Below are 16,572 nucleotides of genomic sequence, written 5' to 3' on the forward strand. Positions count from 1 at the left end.
CCAAGACAATATCTCACTCATAGGTGAGACCTATTGGCTTTGCCAATGCTCGTTTTCCCATTAGGAGTGTGTCTGGGGTGTGCAATATCTGTAGTTTGCCAAATGTGGAGTTGCAAGGCCCACCCAGATCAGAATCTCTGGGTTACTAAGCATGATTTAATTTGTGTACTATAATTCAATGTGATGTAGGATTAAAAGAGTATTGCACAGTGTTTGACGGCCACTGAAAATCTGAATAAACTACATAAACATTCAATGCACAGGAATACAAGATCGCATTTTCTATAATTATTTTTCAAAACACATGGTAGCTCAAACAATACATAACCAGCACCCTACATTCACCTTTCTTTAGAAAACTCAGTTTGTATTCTACACAACTAAACTTCAAGAGCTAGATCGATCCATTTTGACATCTTAGTTCTGTTTGCAGCAGCAATAACCCTTACCAGTCAGTCAGTCAAAATACACTTTATTCGATTTTTGTTAAAATCATAAAAGGCAAGAAAAATACATACATTTAAAAACATTTTAAAAATACCCACAATACATGTATTTTACACAGCGTCCATAACCCTTACCATTAATACTTCCACATTTTTAGTTGCCAAAACCAGTACACACACTCTAAAGGAGAGGACAAGGAGACAAAACGTGCCTATGACAGCACCTCATTCGTTTGTGTCAGCTACTTAGATATTGGAAAACATATACAACTTTTTAAATTGAATATATTAGTATGATGGCATGAATATTGGAGGCATTTCGAGTATGAAGTAACTCAGTTGTATGAGTCTTGGGGCTGAGGAGGGCAGTGGGGTAGTGAGGGGTGGAGGAGAGGCTATTCTCTCACTGATATTTTCCTCGTCTGTCAGTCCGAAAGATTGTATTTTCCATACCGGAGGCTTTGTTTAATGATTTTTCACAAGCCTTAATATGAAAGCATGCTTAGGAGCACATTTTCATTAAGGCCTTATCCCACTGTGTGCCAAAATAATGTGAATTTCTAAAATAGGAGTTTAAATTTTGTTCAAAGTGCATAACGTTGATCTGTACACTTTAATGGTTTCTTGCAGGTGCAGTATCAAGATACAAACCGCACTTTTCAGTCACGAAAAAATTATTGGCAATTGGCAGATGCTTTCTTGCAGCTTTCCACGCAAGATTCCCATATTCAGGTAATTTGACCCATTAATTCTGTTCATAAATGTTGTGCTACTACCCTAAGCTGTGGTTTTGATAAACGTTTCTCAATTGAATTGTTAATGTCTCGTTTTTTTACCTTTCAGGTTGGCTCCCCGTTTCAGCTCTATGTTGAAAGCAATGAGAAAGTGGGCAAAATAAACTACGTGGTATGTATTATTAGAAGAGCACAGACATGTAGAAGTAGAACATTTACAATTAGCTCTGGTGTTTAACACCCATGGTGTTTTGTAGAAACGTGCACAGTATTTCAATTTATTTTATTATGTTTTGGCACTCCGAAGAGGTCCACATAAAACAAAATATACAAAGTACACATTCTCTAAATAAAATAACAACGACACCATTTTCCATTAAACAAGATAATCAGCAACACATATCTCCATATATAATCAATAGATGGCTAAAAAACCTTTAAAAAAGTTAAAAATATTGAAGCAAAACATTTCATTTGGAGGAGTATATAAAGCCTGTAAAAAATAATTCACATTAAGAATACCCAATTGCAAGCCTATTGATCTTAACCACTTCAATCGAAGTGGACGCAAAGCAGGACATATAAACAGTACATGAGAGCGATCCTGAAAAGACATATTACAACAGTTACATATGGGAGAGGAGCCATACCATTTTGCCAAAAGGATGTTTAGGGGCAGTAGGTCCTGCCTTAAGAGGAACCAAAATCTTCGAATACCATGTGATAAATTCCAGGCAACATAGGGTTGGGAAAGCTTCATTGTGTATGTGTTAACAAGGAGATCACCTCCCCTCTTTACTTGTATGGACTTCTTGTCCAACATGAAGCAAAGATCCCATGAAGCCTGTTTCAAAAGGGGTTTTAGCTGGGTAGGAGAGATGGAAAAAAGGGTACTCTCTTCCAATTCAAGAAGTGCCACAGCCTTGCTAAAGTTCTTAACAATTTGGGAGTACTCTTTTAAGCTACCCAGCAATTCCCCCTTGAGGAGGGATCTCAGAGACCCTGTTTCTCCTCTAGCCAGGCTAGCAACCCATCGAACCAGGGCTGATAGGCCCTGCGCCCAACTACTGCGGGGACCGAATTCAAGTCTACAGGCAGTCACAGAACAGGCGGGATTGAGAGAAGTTATAGATCTTAACAATTTTCCTTCAACCATCTGTAAAAAACCCCAGTGCTTTAAGTCAACCAATTCCATTCCATACAGGAGGGTTGATGGAATTTTTGCCCTAAAGACCTCCAGTAAACAAGCAAAATGTCTTCTCCCTGTGGCGGAATAAAGGGCACCCAGACTTTTGCCTTGGGATAAAGCTTTACGGGAATTATTCTCTATGTGAGGCTTTTCACTCAGGTTAGCAGAAATTATTTTTCCTAAAAAGGGATATGTCTTAACTACCTCCAATTTCTGACCACCGACAGACCAACCAAAATTTTCTGATTTAGATTTTTTCTTCCCTGTAATGCACATAATTTTGCTTTTTGTGGCATTTCTCCTCATGTAGTGGGATTCTGCAAGACCCTTTGGAGTTAAATCTAGGATAAGGATGTCGTCTGCATATAACAGGCAGGAAATAGGAGAATCCCCCACTACCGGAGCTATGCCAACACAAGCTGAGAGCGAAGCTGGAAGGTCTGCGATATATAGGGAGAAAAGTATTGGGGCAAGAAGGCAACCCTGTTTTAATCCATTAATGGAGGGGATGACCCGCAATAAACCCCTTTCTCCACCTTGTAACACTCGGCACCAAGTGTCCGTGTGTAGAGATCGCACCAGATCTAATAGGAGAGGAGGCATACCCAAGTCGGATAGTTTTCTCCACAGCAAGGGACGATCAACTTTGTCGAATGCTGTGGAGAAATCGATGAAGGCCGCATACACTCCTTCCCCCCGAATTCTTATATATTTGTCCGAAATGACCTGAAGGGCTGTGAGGTTATCCAATGTACCATGCCCCTTACGGAAACCAGTTTTTTCAAGGGGTAGTATCTGATTCTCATCAACCCAATCAGTAATTAGCGATAGAAGACATTTGGAAAAAACTTTTCCAATGGCATCAAGGAGGGCTATCTGGCGATAATTCATTGGCTTATCTCTCTCACCCTTCTTGAATAATGGAACCAATATGCTCCCCTTCCAAGAAGAGGGCACAATTTTACTAATGAAGCAAGATCTAAATAATGGAAAAAGGATCTTGCTCCAAGAAACAGGGTCCTGCTTCAGCACCGATATAGGAAGTTCATCAGGCCCCATTGCTCCGGAGGAGTGCATGTCCTTGATGGCCATTTCAATGGTTTTCTCCGAAGGGGAGTCAATAAAAAGCTCATCTTCTTTAGTAGTCCCTTTACATTCTACCCTTACACCATTCCCAGCATACAAGTTGGAGATGAAATTGACCCATGTTGATTCAGCAATGGGAATGGGGAGGGGGCTAACTCTTGCCCCACAACCCTCACCAATGAGTGACCAGAATTGTCTAATTTTACCATGAACTGCGGCCTCCCGTAGACTTATCCAGAGTGAATCTTCTTTACCTTTTTTTAAGTTTCTTCCTGATTCTGCTTCTCCTTCTTTTTAACAGGGATATTTTATTATTTATTTCAATAGATCTACACAAAAACTGCTCGCCGCACTAATTTATTTATTTCCGTATTTAAGAGGGTAATCAGCCTAGAGAAATAAGTCTTTTTTACTAAGGAGCTAGACCTTTTAGCAACAAAGATGACCTCCTTCATAAAATTCTCAGAGTGAATTATTTCGGAACCCTGCCAATCATTCAGTTCTAGTATTGTTTTACCTAGAATAGACTCCAGGCCCTTCTTGACTTTAAAATTCCAAAAGCATCTTCCAGAGTCCTTATGAAAATTTACTACATCACTGTTAAGGGACCATGGATCGGAATTAGGAGGTTGTAATGAGATGCTTATAGTAATCATGTTGTGGTCACTAAATAATGTCGGAGTGATCACCAGATCTTTCACTAGGGAGAAAATACCATAGTCGATGATTACATAGTCCAGAATAGACTCACTTTGGGAAGATCTATGAGTATATTTTGCAGGGATATCAGAGGGAAGCCTACCGTTTACTATTAACCCCTCTGCGGCTGAAAGTTCTTCCAGCAACAGCTTCCCTCTCTTATTAGTTTTAATTTTATTGGGAAAGAGGGATTGAGGGATAAGGTAGGCTTCTTCTTTAGACTTGTTTCTAAATAGCTCTAGGCTAGAGTTAGAGACTTTACAATTAAAATCACCAACTAACAATACATACGGGGGAGGTTCTAACTCCTTAATCTGTTTAATGTATTAAAACATTCATCAGGGGGGATGTAGGCATTTATTATTACCAGAGAATTATTATTTCCCATACTGGTTAAACCACAGAGAGTCACCGCCTGAAAGAGGTTACTTGGATCAACATAATGGTCCTCAACATCAAGTTGGGGACCGCAAGCAAGCAAAATGACATCCTGGCGAAACTTTTTCCTCGTTCGCGATCAGCAACATCAAGTTGCTGATCGCGAGCCTGGAAAATAAACCTCCCGGCGAGATTCTCAATGCGGGGAGGTCAGGTTTCTCTTTGCGAGTGATCGCGTATGCTCACGACCCTCTGCGATGAGAAACTACCAGTCCGCGTTGAGAAAGCTGCCGCTCGAGTAAAAATCTACTCGAGCTGCAGAAAACTATAGCTCGCATTGTGGAAGATGCCGTTTTCAATGGTTGCACAATGCCGGATGCTTGTGCGCACTGCACAATAATTAAAAATGGCATCTTGCACAGTGCGAACAGGGTACTATGCAGTTTGCGTAGTGCTCCATTGTAGCTCGCGTAGTGCGAAGTGCACTTTGCGTAACTTCGCGAAGCGCTACTTCGCAAACTACGCCCAGCCCTAATTGAAATGACGAGATTTGCAGGAACACCATGGGTCTATTTTGTTGCACTCAGAATTATTAGTTTAGCTTCTGAACACCACAGACATCTTTTGATGCACCTCCATGGAGAATTAAGGAATTAGCAGATGAATTGGGCCTGGAATGAGCACTGCCAATGGCAGTTCCTCAATTGAAAGTGGACCGTCAAGGTCCCACTTCAAATTCCCCGGTAGCTCTCCCCCACTATGTATCCGGTACGCCTACTGTCAGTCCTCGGGTGGGAAAAGTTATCATGGGGAATAATAGGGATCTCAGACTGAAGCGTAGAAAGGGTTTTCCGATATGTATTCATTTTTTAGGCCTTATATACTGACAGCCTTATTATTAGCTGTTTGTTGTCGAAGGCTTATTGTGAACAATACAGTACACACATTGGACCTCAGTCAGCTCCTGGCTCAAGTATGGAGGGCATTCTTGTCTCTGACATGTCCCTGCTCCTGACTCAGTGGCTTTCATCCCTTTTTTATTTGTCCAAACGAGCAGCATTTTGATCTCATTGTGTATTAATTGGATGGCATATATCCTGATTGGATAGCAGGTATCGTGATTGGATGGCATGTATCCTTCTGTTGCTGATGTCAGACTGTGCACTGCAATGCACATGAGGGTCTATTTTCTTTCCCTACACCTCTAAATCTTCCTCTCTAATGAAAACTACCTCCAGCACCTGCTTGTTCTCAAGTCTCAATGCATTGTAAACAATGAGGAGGTAATGCCAACACCACAAGGTGTGGCATTCATTACCTCCTCCTTCCGTGTTCTCTACCTTGGAATGGGTGATGACACAGTATTACTGCATGTTTACCTGCATTCTGTGATGAGAATTTAAGAATATGAGGTTTTCTCCTGCATAAATTCCACCTGGTTTCAACTCACGAATTTTGTTCAGGGAGACTGCAATATTATCACGTTAGTCCTTATGCAAGTATCAACTAGTTGCAAATTGCTCCTCAATTGGAAATACTAGACCATTTGTAATGATGGCCAACATACGAAGACTTCATAGTCAGAGCCGGACTGGGAACCCAAAGCAGCCCTGGCAAATGCTCTCAGATCAGCCCCAGTACGGTGCATAGCGGGCCACTACAAAGAAGGGCTTTGGAAAATTTTCCCCCCAGAAAATTTGGGAAGAAACAGTGCATTCTACAACACATTTGTCATTATCTATTCAATCAATTGTACTATCTTTTAAAGCCTAGTAAAAGATGACCTTACTGTGTGCACCTGGATACGACAATCGTGGATGGGTTTCTTCAATGATACACTCATATCCAGGCCCGGACTGGCCATAGCGGGCACCGGGCAATCCCCCGGTGCGCCGCAAGGGTGGGGGCCGGTTTTGTTACTGGGCCGTTTTTGCAGCATAGCTGCAAAATCGGCCCTGCAACAAAATCGGCCGAAAACCGGCCCAAGCAAAGCGATCGGCGGCACCTCCAACCCCCCCCAGTGGGGAGGGGGGCCAGCCGAGCACTTTGCCAGGGCCGGTTTTGGTTCCCAGTCCAGCCCTGCTTATATCACCCTCCAACAGGGCCTCTCATCTCTTCATAGCCCTTCTCTCACATGTATTTCATCTGTTTTATAGCTCCTCTCATACCAGTGTAGGGTATCAGAGGAATTTACATGACACACACATACAGAGACAATGAATCATACATGTGTAAATCAGTGTATAGACAATGTTACATAGGGCAAAGAGAACTACACAGGATAAGATTCACGTCATCCATACTGGTGGGCATGTTTAAGAGTGTTTGGTCTGAAGAAGCACAAACTCAGGATTCAGAACCTAACACAGTAGTTAGGGTTGACTTTAATAATACAAATGTATTGCTGTCCAAACAACCCTTTTTAGCAATATAAGCACAATGAAAGACCGAGAAAAAAAACCAGATTTCTAACATGTACCATGCAGTTTGCATGCAGCTCTGGGATGGCAGTTCATGGCTCACTGTGCTAGATTAAGATTGTAATTTTTAAACTGCACAGTAACAATAGAATCTCTGTGACAAAAGCAGTAACCCACTGAGCTATGCACATAGGATACTTTTTTTTATATGTATGGTACACCTTCTTTGGAGCAGGCCTATTAACACTCTGTGCTACCTTAGTTTAGTTAAAACTGCCACTAGACAACACTTCCATCTCTCTCCAGCAGGTACATTAGTCACCGGAGTTATCATGGGACTTTTATTGTTGCCCGAAAACTGCTGGATATACAAGTAACTGATATGGGCCCTCACTAACGAACCCAGCCCTACCCTTCCAGCCTCCAAGGGAAAAGCCTTGTTCATAGCAACAGGTTCTGTATAGATCTTATGCCCTCTGTTATTCCCTTGCTGACCATCACAGCATGGCAACCTCCAAAACGTGGCAGCTCTGGTTACAGGGAATGTGGACCAGAATGAATGGAGTGGGATGGATGGGGCGGCAAAGGTGACACCTGAAAACAGGACCGACAAATCAAAGGGATAGGGTGATCACAGGGACAATATGGCAGCAGTGAAAACACTGAAATGAACTAAGTGGAAATCTTGGGTGACAGGCAGTAGTTGGGCTCTGCGAACCAACTGTGGTGAAATTAATAATGCGGGCCTGTTGCGAAAAACAGTACAGGAGGCATCACCAATAGGGAGACCGAGAGGGACATGAAACTGGGCGTGAATGGGTGGTTCCACAAAAAGGAAAATAAAAGAAAGAATCAGGAAGAAATGGGGAATAATGTTGCAAGCTTTATGGCTGTCCCTCATGGTGCAGAATGCAAAGGGGCCCTCCAGCGCTGCAGCCACTTTTGAAAAAAGCTATTCGCAAAGCTAACAGGTCAATCGTATACCAGGAAATAAGACACACATCCGTTAATGTGGCCCAAACTGAAAAAGAAGGATTTTCACCACATAAGAACCAGGAGTCTAGAAATAGTCAGGTGAAACAACACAACAAGCAAGGGACACTCAGTGAAATCCTTGAATGTATAATACCATTTGCATCCTAGAAGAAATAATACTAAATAGCATGTATGGTTTAATTTACAGTGAAAGGCGACGGGAATTAAACAATAGTTGAAACTTCCGGGCTTGATAACTTAATTGAATAAATGCACCATGTATTTAATGTGAGTGAAAGCTCAGGGCTTCTGGTTCAAAGCCTGTCAAAGACGACTCTACCATTCACACTTGAAAAATAGATAGCATTCAACAAGGCCACTGGGTAATATGGTCATTTGAATGAGAAATCTGTATCATATGTGTAAAATGAATCATGGCTGTAATTTTTGGCGTTTAGAGACAGAGAAATGTCACCTCCTTGGCAGTCCACTGGAGGTACTTTTGTGCCAAAGATTGAGATCTGGAGTGGAGTTTTGGGGTTCAATATGAGCACACCATGTACCCACTCTTTATCAAGCATGGCTACCATCAGCTCACCTGGTTGTCAAAGTACTGACAGTGGCGGTAGCAATATCGTCTATGGTGGAATTACAAGCATGTTTACCTTTTCATGTTGGGCAGAATCATCTAGTGGCCTCTTCTAACTTTTTCAAAGAGGTCAACCATTCCCCTGCAACCGGGACCTTCGCCAATTCATGTCATGTGGCACATGGTTGTTGCAAATGTGTACCTGTAGGGTGTGTAGAGGATGCATGTAACAGGTGTGCATGACACAGGTGGCCATAGGAAAACTGAAATCCATTTGTATTTGATGCATTCAAGCAGTACTTAAGATGGAGGGTTGGAGGTAGAGTTCATGCAGCAAATATGACGTGCTGGCCTCCCCTCAGGATATTCCAGTGATCATTTGTGGTGGGCCAGAGTGTAGAGTGTTAATGAGAGAAGACAGGAGGGCCCTAAAAGCTTCCAACTGTCCTTTCATGGCCGATTGTTATCTGGAAGGGGTGTTCCTCCCTCCATGAATAACGGGTAGTTTCATGGGGTAGCCTGTCTTGCCTGTGCACCCTTGCTTTGGGTTTATCATGCCTGAAGTCTTCATGCTTCTCTCCAGTTTCCTGCTCACACTTAGTAAAAAAAGAGGGTTTGTTTCTTTGCCAGAGAAAGAGATATAACCCACAAGATTCATCGACATCACTGTCATTGGTGCTGATGCTGCCCCCACCCACCTGAAGTTCTGTACTGATGCTGTAATCACTCTGACCTAGATTTACTAACATTTTGCATACTGGGTGCACCACTTTTTTGGCGCAGCCATGATGCAAAATGTATTTTGGCATTTACAAAGCCACGCAAAGCCCGATTTGCAAAGTTTTGCAGAAAAAAAGTTGTTTCTTTGCATTGGGTAGGCATTCCATAGACAGAGCATGGGCGTTAACGTGCATCCACTTATATATTTTGATGCAAACCCAGATTTACTAAAGTTTGTAAACTTTGATCTGTGCCAAAATGGAGGATTATTTTTATTTTTCCTTGTTACTTCCTCATTGCATAAGTCCAGCACAAAAGCTATTCTGACCACAACATAGGCACCCTTGTGTCATGGCACAAGGGTGCTTGTGGTTAGGCAACCACAAGTGCACCAGCACAAGTAGAGAGAGCAGAAGTGCATCCTATCATAGTAAAAATGTCTCATTTCTGCTCTAGTTTATTAAATCTGGGTCTGAGTACACAGCAGCTAGAGCATCCAGGGCGAGGTGCCTATTTGTTTCTGGTAGCCGTGCAGCTCCCATCACATGGGCAGCTCTAATGCCAAAGGTACATCCTCTACTATGGGCAGACTGACAACCAAAGGTACAGTGTACACTAAGGGAATACAAAGACGAGGGAGCATAAGTCCTTATCTCCAAAAAGGGAAGGACATTAAATGTTGACCCTCAAAACTGGACTCCCTGCCTCGCTGGCCAACCTTCAGGGATTTCCTAGACCACCCTACATACTTCCAGGATAAGCCTACGCCTAACTGGGGACTAAGGTACATGAAACACTTTTTTTACAAAGTTGTTCATAAAAGCAGGATGCTTGTAAATGCCTGTCTTAATTGTTATAGTTGCGGTATCTGAACCAATTGTGGACAATAATATATTGTGTGTGTATGTGATTCAAGTAACTTATTTTCTAATTAATATTGCTATTTTTATTATTATGATAAACTTGTATTTGCACTTCATGTGTAAGCCTTGGATTGTTTGACTTTGCTACCATGAGGGTTAAGTGCTAAAGGGGTGTTCTTGATGTTCGGTCTTATGTCCAATATTCAGGTTGAACCTTAGGACACCATTGACAAAAGGCTCTGACTGACACAGTCTTAGCACATTAACCCTTATTTATTTGAAACAGTTCACAGATTTCCAAGCCTCTGCAATTCTGCAGTATAATGGGATGCCAAAGTCATGATGGAATGCAAACACACAGACTCAAAGTTTATTCTGTGTTGTTTTTATGATGTAAATATCTCTTGCATGGTGGTAAGTCCACCCTTTTATGATTTGTTTTAAATCAAATAAAGTATTATTACACACTGCAAACACACAGAATAGACAAACTACTTTTCACTCACAACGTAATGCAGCACGGCAACTTGCTGTGCTGTGTTAAGTTAAAGGGAGACTGCATAAATGCTCTATACTTAGTAAGATATGGCACATTCCTGCTGTCTCCTAGAGCTGGTAAACTGTGTGCCGCCTAGCGCCAATGCAGACACCCTTGTGCCATGTTGCAAGGTTGCCTGCTTTACAGGTAGGATTTTTTTTGTGCAGGAAGGGACACCCTCCTGGACGAAAACAATCCTTGGAGACAACTTCCTCTTTCTATGTGTGCTGCCGAATGCAACACACGAGGAAACTGGAAAAAACTGAAATGAGCCTGTGTGTGTAATATTTATGAATGACAGCAAGTGAACTTGTGCACAAAAATAACGCTTGCAATGACCTGATCACTTTAACAGCTCTTAATATGATAATAGCAGCTAGTCCTTGCACTTAAGTTCACTGATTATAGTAATTATGCAAAATTATCTAGAACTGTGCCTTCGGCCTAGAGGACATCGTGAAGCTCTTACTTCACATAAAGCACAGAGTGATATATACCCTCCGAAATAATCTTGCAAAACCAAATACATTGCATTATGAACAATGAGAACTAAGGGAAAACATGTACTTTTCCGACAGCCCTATCCAGGCTGTGGCTGGTCTGCAGCGACCTCCATCTGAATCCACCCTAACCTTCCCACAGGGATCTCTGTATTCTCCTCTGGATTTCGATATTGTAAAGTTTTACCTAAAATGTTAATGTTCCTTTTACCCATGTGTGCAAAAGGAAGCTACTAAATCCTCCTGCCTCTATAACCAGTGGTTACACAACAACTCTGTCCAACTGATTTTCTTGAGCTTTCAAAACATCACGGCCCTTATTTATGAAGGGCTTACACCGTTGTTGAGTCCCTTGTTCGTGACGCTGTGGCGGCGCATTCAATGCACCATACTGCTCCCTATTTACAAAGTGACGTATCTAGGCAGATGCGTCACTTTGTAAATGCCTATATATTTACAACAAGGGGTGGTGAGGGACAGAGTCTCTGAATTAAACAGAATACTCTCACCCAGTCAAGAGATCAGGGCTAGATCCAACACCGTTTTTTAGCTCACTGCACCATCCCAGTTTCAGAACCTGGCTGTATGCAAATTAGTCTGTTCCTGTCCCAGTGCATGATGGGAACAGGGCAAACCAAACTACAAAAGCCAATTCTTACACTGGGAAGGAAACAAGCTACCGGGGACCGGTTTCTGGCATTTCAGCCTCTTCGGCCCGGCTTGCTTGAATCCTGATGGTGCAATGAGCAAGGGACTCACATCTGAGTATACCCTTCCACGCTTAGGGTGGACAAAAATATTTACAACAAGGGGTGGTGAGGGACAGAGTCTCTGAATTAAACAGAATACTCTCACCCAGTCAAGAGATCAGGGCTAGATCCAACACCGTTTTTTAGCTCACTGCACCATCCCAGTTTCAGAACCTGGCTGTATGCAAATTAGTCTGTTCCTGTCCCAGTGCATGATGGGAACAGGGCAAACCAAACTACAAAAGCCAATTCTTACACTGGGAAGGAAACAAGCTACCGGGGACCGGTTTCTGGCATTTCAGCCTCTTCGGCCCGGCTTGCTTGAATCCTGATGGTGCAATGAGCAAGGGACTCACATCTGAGTATACCCTTCCACGCTTAGGGTGGACAAAAATATTTACAACAAGGGGTGGTGAGGGACAGAGTCTCTGAATTAAACAGAATACTCTCACCCAGTCAAGAGATCAGGGCTAGATCCAACACCGTTTTTTAGCTCACTGCACCATCCCAGTTTCAGAACCTGGCTGTATGCAAATTAGTCTGTTCCTGTCCCAGTGCATGATGGGAACAGGGCAAACCAAACTACAAAAGCCAATTCTTACACTGGGAAGGAAACAAGCTACCGGGGACCGGTTTCTGGCATTTCAGCCTCTTCGGCCCGGCTTGCTTGAATCCTGATGGTGCAATGAGCAAGGGACTCACATCTGAGTATACCCTTCCACGCTTAGGGTGGACAAAAATATTTACAACAAGGGGTGGTGAGGGACAGAGTCTCTGAATTAAACAGAATACTCTCACCCAGTCAAGAGATCAGGGCTAGATCCAACACCGTTTTTTAGCTCACTGCACCATCCCAGTTTCAGAACCTGGCTGTATGCAAATTAGTCTGTTCCTGTCCCAGTGCATGATGGGAACAGGGCAAACCAAACTACAAAAGCCAATTCTTACACTGGGAAGGAAACAAGCTACCGGGGACCGGTTTCTGGCATTTCAGCCTCTTCGGCCCGGCTTGCTTGAATCCTGATGGTGCAATGAGCAAGGGACTCACATCTGAGTATACCCTTCCACGCTTAGGGTGGACAAAAATATTTACAACAAGGGGTGGTGAGGGACAGAGTCTCTGAATTAAACAGAATACTCTCACCCAGTCAAGAGATCAGGGCTAGATCCAACACCGTTTTTTAGCTCACTGCACCATCCCAGTTTCAGAACCTGGCTGTATGCAAATTAGTCTGTTCCTGTCCCAGTGCATGATGGGAACAGGGCAAACCAAACTACAAAAGCCAATTCTTACACTGGGAAGGAAACAAGCTACCGGGGACCGGTTTCTGGCATTTCAGCCTCTTCGGCCCGGCTTGCTTGAATCCTGATGGTGCAATGAGCAAGGGACTCACATCTGAGTATACCCTTCCACGCTTAGGGTGGACAAAAATATTTACAACATGGGGTGGTGAGGGACAGAGTCTCTGAATTAAACAGAATACTCTCACCCAGTCAAGAGATCAGGGCTAGATCCAACACCGGTCCCCGGTAGCTTGGCTCCTTTCTGGTAAAGAATTGGCTTGGTAGTTTAGTCTGCCCTGTTCCCATGATGCACTGGGCCAGGGACAGACTGATTTGCATATAGCCAGGTTCTGAGCTGGGATGGGGCAGTGAGATAAATAACGGTGATGGATCAAGCCCTGATCTTTGGACTGGGTAAGAGTGGTCTGCTCAATTCAGACACTCTGTTCATCACCACCCCCTTTTGTAAATCGATTTTGGCCACTATAGGTGTGGCAGGGTATACTCAGACATGAGTCCCTTTCTCACTGCTCCATCAGGATTCAAGCAAGCCGGGCCGAAGAGGCTGAAATGCCAGAAACCGGTCCTCGGTAGCTTGGCTCCTTTCTGGTAAAGAATTGGCTTGGTAGTTTAGTCTGCCCTGTTCCCATGATGCACTGGGCCAGGGACAGACTGATTTGCATATAGCCAGGTTCTGAGCTGGGATGGGGCAGTGAGATAAATAACGGTGATGGATCAAGCCCTGATCTTTGGACTGGGTAAGAGTGGTCTGCTCAATTCAGACACTCTGTTCATCACCACCCCCTTTTGTAAATCGACTTTGTAAATGCCTGCGCTACATTATACCTGCATCAGGGTCTTACCAGGTAAAAAAGCCTTGAAGAAGTGGTGCAGTGAAATCTATGAGATTTCACTTCGCCATTTCTACGACTTACCTGCGTCAAATCCTTACGCCTGCTTCATGCAGGCGTAAGGAGCAATGCAAGGCCTTTGACATGGGACTTGCCCATGTGTAATGACACCATTGCTGAAGTTGAGTAAGCTTACCAACACACTCCAGCAATGCTTCATTACTGCACCACCAGATACCCAGGATTCCTGACGTATCTGGTTAATCCTTGTGACTTGGGGAACTGTAGTGTAAATACAGCGCATCCTAGGTGTCGCTAGGGGGACGCAATGAAAAGTGTTGCATCAGTGTTTTTCCACACGATGCACCACTTCTTATAAATGAGGCCCTCGAGTAGTAGAAAGTCAGTATGAAGGAGGTCACTTCTGCTGTGAAGCCCGGCCTTCCCCTTATCAGAAAAGGAACACTGAACCTGTAGTTACTAAGAGGCTTCACACAGTGAAGATAGAAAGAGGTCAGCATAAGAAAGTTATTACAATAAAAACGTTAACAAGTTGAACAAAACAATGTATCAGTACTCCGCGATAGTGCATGTCCTGCTCCTTTCGCTTTCTCTCTCTCTCTTACTACCCATCCCCACCTCGCAAGTCATGATCCATTCCCTCCTTCCCAGTGTGAAAAGATGAACTGTTGATCGAGGGGGGTGAAGACCTACTGAAGCAACAGCCTCAATTCTTGACCGGGTGAACCACAAAAAGTCACTAAATTAGCCTGTGCTAACTCTCAGGTAGATTGGCACAAAAGCAGTCAGATTTAACTTGGAGGAAATGTGTAAAGTATTTATGCAGCACGTAAACAGTAATAAAGCAAAAACACAACACAAGAAAAATCCCCCAACAATTCAGAAAAATAGGGTTAATTTAAATACATTTTCCAGAAATCCAATCAGTAAAAGTGTCTTTATAAATATTTAAAGTTTAAACTGAAAAATAACGCCTAAGAGATCAAAAGTCCAACCACGGACATCAAGTTCCATGCGACTCGGGCAAAGTCTAAAGTTATGGCCGACTACAATGAAGCCCGGTTTGGAAATGAAAAGTGGCTTGGGCCCGGTCTGTGCTTAGCTTCGGGTTTAGAAGAATTTTTAAGAAAGTATGCCTGAGAAGGTAAAGTTCAGTAGGGCAAGGCAGCCTGTGGTGTCGGAGGAGGAAGCATCATGGTCAGAAGCCACTGGACAAAGTTGTGGTGATTTCTATGTTCTACACAAAGTCTCTCTTATGGAAAATCTCCAGTGGGATGAAGATGCAGAGTAAAGCTGTTGAGGGCTTCATGAAGTTGGATACCTATTCTTCGAGGAGCTGCTGAAAAGGATTTGAAGTTTCAGAGAAGAACGCAGCAGGAGCTGCAGCAAAGTCAGGTCAACGAGCGATGCACCATAGGAGGGTTATCTGGGCACCTTCAGCACCACTGCCAAGGGTCCAGGACTGGAGGGGCAAAACATGGAGGGTCGGAACTCACTCATGCTGGGTCCAGGTTCAGGGTCATGATGGTTGGAGCATTTTCTGTCCCTGAAGCTCTGATCAGGAGGCAAGTCAACTAGCCCTTCTGGAAGTCTTTGGTTCAAGCAGGAAAGCATGTCCCAAGAAGCAAGGCAGTCTTCTGAGGGTGCAGGGCAGGCTTTAGGCAGCAGGACAGTCCTCTTGGTGCCGCAGGGCAGTTCTCTCCAGTATTAATCAGGCCACAGGCAGCAGGGCAGTCCTCTGAGATTCCTTCCACGTGTCCAGAAGTGAACTGAAAAGTGGGTCTGAGGTTCCTATTTTCATACCTGGTAACAGCTTTGAAGTGGAAGAAACTTCTGGAGTGTTCCCCCTACAGACGTGTCTGAAATTTTCAGCCTCCCTCCCTGGTCCCAGTCTTTTTGGGGCACAATAGGTTATTGTGAAATTCTTTGTGTGTCAGCAGAGGCAGGGTCTTTGAAGTACAAGTGGTGCTGTGCATAGCTTCACCTTACTCCTGCTTGGATGAGTCATACTGCCAACAGTCAGTCACTCTATTGTGTGGCTGTCTGGTAGGAATACACTAAAGTCAACTGCCAGCTATACCAAGTCATGTGACCCAGGAAACAGGCTGAAGGCACCAAATATGACAAATGAATGCTAACTTTCTAAATGTGAGAACAACTGGGGTTGGCTCATAATCAGTAAGGCTGAGCCGTAATCAATAATCAACAAGAAACAAGTGCCAATACTGATCGTATCTTCGTGGAAATGCTCTAACACCAGAACAAAGACAGTTTATCAAAGCTGGGATATACTAGTTAATAGCTTTTTATTATTATAACTGGGTCATCAAGAAAGTATATTTGTTTTAGTCATATACTGTCAAACAGAAACAGAACATTTTTTGTAAACACAAGAACAATTTTGAACACAAACAGTGAAGCATTAAAATCAAACATGCATTCCCTACTCAATCATATCTCAATCATACCTTCCATTCATACACAAAATACATACAAATACTCAGCCCTATTGAATACGAATAGACAAGCG

The 16,572-nt window shown here is 43.3% G+C and overlaps 1 protein-coding gene across 1 annotated transcript in view; it reads left to right on the top strand.

The window, feature by feature from the left end:
• Positions 1–16,572, top strand: part of LOC147707489 (CD109 antigen-like) — a 943,435-nt gene that overhangs the window by 421,708 nt on the left and 505,155 nt on the right. The window contains exons 12-13 of the mRNA XM_086926506.1: positions 1,077–1,178; positions 1,290–1,352. Coding sequence (XP_086782632.1) covers positions 1,077–1,178; positions 1,290–1,352 — 165 coding nt within the window. The remainder of the gene's footprint in view (positions 1–1,076; positions 1,179–1,289; positions 1,353–16,572) is intronic.

Source organism: Lissotriton vulgaris, chromosome 6, assembly GCF_964263255.1.
Source record: "Lissotriton vulgaris chromosome 6, aLisVul1.2, whole genome shotgun sequence".
In the NCBI taxonomy this organism is placed as follows: Eukaryota; Metazoa; Chordata; class Amphibia; order Caudata; family Salamandridae; genus Lissotriton; species Lissotriton vulgaris.